The sequence below is a fragment of the Lethenteron reissneri genome, chromosome 64 (assembly GCF_015708825.2).
Source record: "Lethenteron reissneri isolate LAM-NWPU_2019-01 chromosome 64, ASM1570882v1, whole genome shotgun sequence".
In the NCBI taxonomy this organism is placed as follows: Eukaryota; Metazoa; Chordata; class Hyperoartia; order Petromyzontiformes; family Petromyzontidae; genus Lethenteron; species Lethenteron reissneri.
The window spans coordinates 9,683,459-9,690,975 of NC_083842.1; the positions used below are offsets into that span (position 1 = coordinate 9,683,459).

The 7,517-nt window shown below is 40.6% G+C and overlaps 1 protein-coding gene across 3 annotated transcripts in view; it reads left to right on the forward strand.

The window, feature by feature from the left end:
• Positions 1 to 2,512, forward strand: part of LOC133359181 (E3 ubiquitin-protein ligase TRIM62-like) — a 36,825-nt gene extending 34,313 nt beyond the window's left edge. For all 3 annotated transcript variants that reach the window (XM_061577598.1, XM_061577600.1, XM_061577599.1), the window contains one exon: positions 193 to 2,512. In XM_061577598.1, coding sequence (XP_061433582.1) covers positions 193 to 728 — 536 coding nt within the window. In that variant the 3' untranslated portion in view covers positions 729 to 2,512. The remainder of the gene's footprint in view (positions 1 to 192) is intronic.
• The last annotated feature ends 5,005 nt before the right edge of the window (positions 2,513 to 7,517 follow it).

Genomic DNA, 7,517 nt, shown 5'->3' on the forward strand with positions numbered 1-7,517 from the left:
TCTAAAAACTGAGGCAATTGTATTGTAAAGTACAAACATTAAGTAATTGTTTAAATTGCAATAATTTAACAATATCATCCATGCTTCCGTCTCATTTTATTTTACTGAAATCTAGGCGTTATACATCTTGGATTGATAAACTGAACTCTGGTTGTGAATGTCTGTTGACATGTTTCACTGGTTTCTTTGCAGTTAAATGCTCTCCAACTCTTAATCGAAACACGGCATTTAAAAAACTTAACATCTCAGATGATGGAAAGACAGCGGAATGGCTCAAGATCCCTCCAGATAAACCCGATCACCCAGATCGGTTCAAATACTGGTCACAGGTGCTGTCCACTGAGAGTTTCTCTGGAGGATGCCACTTCTGGGTGGTGAATGTGGGGGACGTGGAAAACCTTCGTGTTGGTGTCTCTTACGAGAGTATTCTACGTAAAGAACAAGACAGTGCATGCCTGATGGGATTTAACAGCAGGTCCTGGTGTTTATGGAAACACGAGAAGAAATACAAGGCCTGGTACGACCAGCATAGCACGGAGCTGCAAGTTGGTGAACATCCTCGCAGAATCGGTGTTGGCTTGGACTATGATAAACGGGTTCTGTTATTTTACAATGCTGACAGCAATGAGCATCTACACACATTTTATGCTCACTTCTCTGAACCACTGCATGTTGCTCTATGGGTGTGGGATGGGAAACTCACTATTGAGCCTGTTAACAACGATTAAAATGGATATAGATTTAATAATTTATCCGTGTAAAATAATTAACAGGATAAAATTGCCATCCAAATTTTCTTAGGAAAGTCGTAGGAAGGTTTTAAGAAGTCTTTCCATTCACCATATTGTTTTCACTGCCACGTGCACTGATATTCTCTCTATATAAATAATTATTGGGAAGGAAATATCTTACCAAAAGGATGCTTCTCCATAGTAATTTCATGTTCAGGCGTTTTAACAGCCAAACATTAGACTTTTTTTTCCCAATTCACTGTTTATCACAGATACCAATGTAACTCCATTGAACAAGTTGAGCTTTGCCAGCCAGTTTAATTAGCTTTATAGGAAGGGTTACTATTTGCAACTTCTGAATGGCCCAATGTTCTCTTGTAATTTCATCACATTAATTCGATGGAACTTTCCTTTGGGCTGTAAATTGCCTACGACATGGTCCATTCCTATTTAAAGCTTTCGTGACTGCAGCGATTCATCTTCTTGGTTCTTTCGGTAAAGTCACCGCCGTCCTCAGGTGAGGACGGCTGCTTGCGTTGTGGCCGAAACGTCGTGAGAATTGTTTTATTATGTTTTATTTTTATTATTTTATTACTTCCCTTCTACGTGACTTTACCGAAAGAACCAAGAAGATGGTCCATTCCTTTTCCACATTTCTGTGGATATTACAGATAATATAAAGGTTTTGTACCCATCTGCTGGTCCACCCACGCTCTTATAATCAGCAAAATCACGGATAACAGAAACTTCCAATTTGAAGGTAAGAATAACAAATTGTTCTAACTCCATGGATTAGACAGTCACAAATCACAATAGATTTATGGTACTGTATTTACACATTTTTGCTGAGTAGTTGGATAACTGTCATAACGTCCAATCTCTATCAAAAATTTTCTTGTAATTGTATATCAAATATCGTACTTTAATATGGCAATTGAGCAATATGTGTTACCAGGCTGTGATTCATACTTAGTTATATTAAGAACGTTTCATGGTAAGTCAACCCCAGAAAAAATAAATGAACAGCAGTCTTGATTTGAAGCTTTCGTGACTGCAGGAATCCAAACTCTTCGGTTCTTTCGGTAAAGTCACGTAGGTAGAAATAAAATAAAATAAATCACGACGTTTCGGAGGCAACACAAGCCTCGAAGAAAAACAGCAGTCTCTTGAAACCTGACTTCAGTCAAATTAAGTGATACAGCCTTTGGCCACTAGATAGCAGTGACAGCAAGCACTCTGCGACCACTTGTTGACCCTGTCTGTACCATTGATGGCTGGAGTGAAGTTGCCTTGATAAGAGGTTTTTATTTTGTGTTTGAAGTAAGAGACCTCATAATAATGTCTGCTCTAAATTGCAGGTAAACTGGGACTTTTCAGCCTAGTTATTGTTGGCCATAACGTCTGCCCGAAGCATGAGATTAATAATCTTGGGGTGATATTTGATGCGTTCCTTTCCTTCGAAGCTCATGTTAATAAGGTTGTGAAAACCTAGTTTTTTCACCTCAGAAACATTTCTCGACTGCACAACATCATTATATCGGTTGATTCTGAGAGGTTGGTCCACGCATTTGTCCTCTCGCGAATCGATTACTGCAATGCCTTGCTTGTTGGTGTTTTAAATAAGGTCCTTGGTAGACTAGATGTTGTTCAGAATGCGGTAGTCAGAGTGCTCACCAGAACCCCATTACGTGACCCCATTTCTCAAGTTCTCTTATCATTTACACAGGCTACCGATCTTGAAACGGGTAGAGTTTAAGTGCCTTCTACTATGATAATTGGTTCTTTACCCTTCTATCTGGCAACAAAACTGACACCTTTTTGCAAGGAGTCATGTTTGCATAGACCGCAATACCTGCAGTCATAATACAAACAAAAGAACATAACTCTGATAATGTGCACTGTCCTTGAAGTTGATTGGTCCACACCCGAGACAGCTTTCCTTCGAGCCTAGTCTCATATGGGTTGGACCAGATGACGCCAAAAGGCGCACAACTCAAGGACAATGCACCATCAGAGTATGAGAGCATCTGGTCCAACCCATATGAGACTAGGCTCGAAGGAAAGCTGTCTCGGGCGTGGACCAATCAACTTCAAGGACAGTGCACATTATCAGAGTTATGTTCTTTTGTTTGTATTATGACTGCAGGTATTGCGGTCTATGCAAACATGACTCCTTGCAAAAAGGTGTCAGTTTTGTTGCCAGATAGAAGGGTAAAGAACCAATTATCATATTTTTACTGGCAAATGAGGTCCCCATAGTGCCTTCTACTAGTTTTAAAGCCTTGCATGGGCAAGCACCACCATATAATCACGAGCTAATTCATCTACATATTCTGCCCTCCTGTGTCCCTCAATCTCGGCTGCGTTCCTGGGGTGAGCGGGCATTTGCAATGTTTGCGCCTCGTCTTCTTAGTTCTTTCGGTAAAGTCACGTAGAAGGAAAATAATAAAATAAAAATAAAACATCGACAGAGTCTACGATGTCTACTTGACAGACCTGTTCTCCACCTGAAGACGGCTGCTTGCGTTGTGGCCGAAACGTCGTGAGGATTATTTTATTATGTTTTATTTTTATTATTTTATTTTCCTTCTACGTGACTTTACCGAAAGAACCAAGAAGATGAATCCCTGCAGTCACGAAAGCTTTAAATCGAAGTCTGCGCCTCGGTTGTGGAATTCCCTCCCGTTCGAAATTCGTTTCACCTACAATGTGGATATTTTTAAGTCGCGTCTAAAAATGCATTTTCTTAATTCTGTTTTATCTATCTAGCTCTCCTCTCTTGGCCTTTTCTTAATCTTACAAGGCGATTTCACAAATTAGCGGAAGGCGCCTTACAAATGAATGCAAATTATCGTTTTTATCGTAGTTTTGTGCTGTACGAATGAATTGTGGTTAAGGGATGAACAGAAATAACGTGATAGAGGGCAGATTGTCACTGGTTGTTGCTGGGCAGAAGTGCCCTCAAGTGGATCATGGTTATGAGAGTTAAAAGTGTTTTCCATCACGGTTAGAAGCTTAGAGTTAATTATTTTGCTGTATCCACCTTCCAGGGGTAGATATTCGATAAGCAATTGTAATCCACAGCACAATAATCCAGAGAGCTCTGTCCTCGATCATTGTAATGCACCACGAATATATGCAGGGTGCACAATCTTTTATTCACTAATGTATTTACGAATACACGACTATTAAAATAATTTACAACGTAAGTTAATATAAAATACCTAAACGTAATATTGAGAATTAAATAAATCATTATAATACTGTAAGATTCTGTATACGCAAACTGATGGATTGATGGTTGCCATAAATAAACACTGGCTCAAGAATCTGCGTGTCTGTGTCATATTCTCAGGTTAGCCCAAACACTGCTTTCAACTCGTTTATACTGTAGTGTGTCTCACTGTAGCTATCACCCTAAGTGATTCCCGTTTTCCACACTTTCTTCCAATACCTTGATATGGGGTTATATTTCTGATGTCATTCATCCCTGCACTAGTGGTTAACGGACTTCGTGTGCCTTGGTACTTCAGATGTTAGGCATATTTCCTGCCAGTGTTACGTGAATGGTGCATGACTTCAATGTTGTATGACTTCAATGTTGTTTGCCTTGAATGTATTTGCTACTCCGGCTGTGCAATGTTCATCTGCTGTATTTATTTTCTTATTCCACCAAGGTCCTCCACGGGCTATTCTCGTAAAATAACGTACGCCTGAATGTTTCTTACTCGTGTCAACGAAAAAAATGGATCAAATGAAATAATTAATCACAAATCTTTTCCCGCACCTTCCTGTGCGCATTGTTAGTTAGTTTATCCTTCTAAGCCTTGGCTGCTGTCAGAAATGCTGTCGTCTGCACTCCCATGGTGTATGCACTCACGAACTGCGTTAACAGCTGTTTTAAGTAGCCGCCTTTGCCAACAATCCTCTATGATCCGATTATTTGCACCTTCAAGGGACGGAGCATCCACACTTCCACGACCCACTGTCTCGTGTTTATCGGGATAGTCAAACAAAAGTGGTCGATATTCGTCAAAAATGGGTTGCATATTGCCTTTAATGAAGAAGAGAATGATAGCTATTGGGAATAATTTGAGACTGAATACGCACACTTGAATACATCTGCAAGGGAAATACATTAAAACAATCTATATCACTTTAACTTCGAGTTTTAAAATGTAACTGGATAGATTTTAATTGAAAAAGTGTGATTGGAAAAGTGTTAATCAGCCATTCCCCAAATGAGGTGTTTTCCATTGACTGAGTTCACCTATTAGCACCCTCACTCCACTAAAAACTCTCTCAATGAGCTTCTCAACCCGTTTACACCGTACCCCCCCAAAAGTGACACAACCTCTCGATGTGTCTGCTTTGTGTAGAAGGGTGGTTGGCGGTGCGTCGCGCGCAAAACCACACCAGGAGAGCCCAACAATAATGCGGGTGCAACGCATTTTATGGAAACCGATGGCCAAGGGGACAACCCACCACGTGTGACCCATGCAATAATGTAGGGGGAAAAATATATGAACAGTAAAATGCCACCGAGTCTGGAATTCTGTCCCCCAATCCTATGGCATTCATTCTATTTCCCTAAGCTAAATCCACGAGGCTAATCTACACATCTGTTTTGCCATGGTGCCTCAGGTGCCCTTGTGTTGCCTTTCACAACACCCTTATGAGTAAGATATGTGTATGCAGTGTGCTCTCCTCCCCATGCTTTGTAAATGTGGGCCCGTTTACATCGATACCTCCACCAGCTATCAACATTCAGGTTGGCCTGTCGACGATGAACCCTGTGTTTAACCAGACTGGATTGTATGAAGAACTCTCGGATAACTTTTCTATTAGTGAGCTCCTCCGGAAGGTAAAGATGTACTGGCTCGGTTATTTAGCATGACCAGCCATTAATTGCATGTCCAAGCAACTTTTATTTTGCTGGAAAGAGTTGGATAAATGTGAATGGCACGAGCTAGATAGGAAATGTGCTGCAGGAGAATTTGGAGCCGATTGAACTTGCTGATGAATTGCACCTGTGGTGTGAAGATTGTGTTTGTGTGCAGTCTGCGTGAGTGCGTGTAGTTTGTATGTGTGTTTGTATAAACTTAATATATACCCACAACTATTCACTCTACCCCAACTGCAGGTGAGAAACAACAACAAAAATACGTAAACACAACTCATCAATGTGTATGCAAAAAACATCAACAGTTCCTGAAGAAGTGTGTTGTGGTCATCTTGTTTTAGGTCACTATAAATATATATTTGAGTTAAGATGACTGACATACAGAGGTGGACTATTGTAGACCAGTTGTGTCCTTACTACGTCTCATCTGTACAGTATAGCACCAGTACTCACTGCTGAAAAGTCTGCTTCTGGCAACCACATATCTGGAAACCCAATATTTCAAGAAGTGTGATGGTGTTTTGCATAATGCACAAACGCTGAGTGCTTTTTCACGCGGTTTTGTGTTATGATCGGTTTTTTTCTCGTCAATTTCAGGTTTTATTGCAGGTGGGGAACTGACTGTATCTGTGGGACATCAGCCGTGACATTTCACTGGCATTTTCTAGTGCAGCATTCATTATTGTAAAGTTGTGCCAACTGCTTCATCCAGGCTGTCGCAAGAGCACAACCACAACCGGGCACAACCGGTACTATGTACTACATATTTGAAATTAACACAATCTATTATAATGTATATGATTACGTTCACCCCCTCTGATCTTCGTACTTGATAGACGCACTGTGATATTACCTTACTCTATTTAAGACCGGAAACAGGAAGACTTCTTTATAATTCTGGAAAATCGCCTGAAGCTGGTTGTAATCACCATCAAAAGTCGTACTCAAATTGTAAATGTTGTAAATGTTGTGGGTTTACTCTCTAACACTGCTGAAGTATTAACTAATTGGTACGTTTTCTCACATGACAAACTTTACTAATTGGTTGTGTCGGGTGGTAGTGGGTTGACACATTTATATTTATGCAATCTAACCCAAAAAACTTTGTTATGAATTAGTAAGACACAAAGTTAAAAAGGTAGGTTCTGTAGGTGACTCATTCTCCATGATGTGTTAAACGGAAACGATCAATTCAAAAGGAATACATGTTTTCCAAACTACGAGCATTACATGTCAAACGACGGCTCTTTTTCAGGTAACATAAGTTAACCCCTTTTTATCAATTTATACGTTGACGAAGCTTCTGGCCAACATCGAGCTTTCTGCAAGGACATTGATAGCATTGTAACAACCTTAACACTAACAATGTCTTGCTCACGTCACGGCTGGTGGGAGAGCGTCCACTAGACGGAGCTCTAGAGAGCCCCTTTCGAGGGTATTTGGTCTATTTTCCCACGCTGTCCATGTGCCTTGGAAACGGCACATTAACTCACGATTTACCACACCCACAGGACGTACCGACAGACTAACTGTGGTGTTACTCATTTATACTGCTGAGTTGACAAGTGTGGGAATTTATTAAACTTGCCCATTGTTTCAAATGTTGTGCCGGGAGCTCGAACATGTGACCTCAGACTTAGTTTATTATATATACAGTATGTCATCGCAGCTCATATACATATGTAGTGGTTCCACGGAGGCATACACTAGAGTTGGAGGCACAACGTTTATTAACAACCCCAACCAGGGTAACTGTCTAAACGTACACGTATTTAGCTAGACCCTCAACAGGAAACACTCGATACTGTTAACTGGACCCTTATAGGGTAACTCCATAACTGGGTCAGGTCAGGAATGTCTGCCTGACTCACGATGCCGAACGT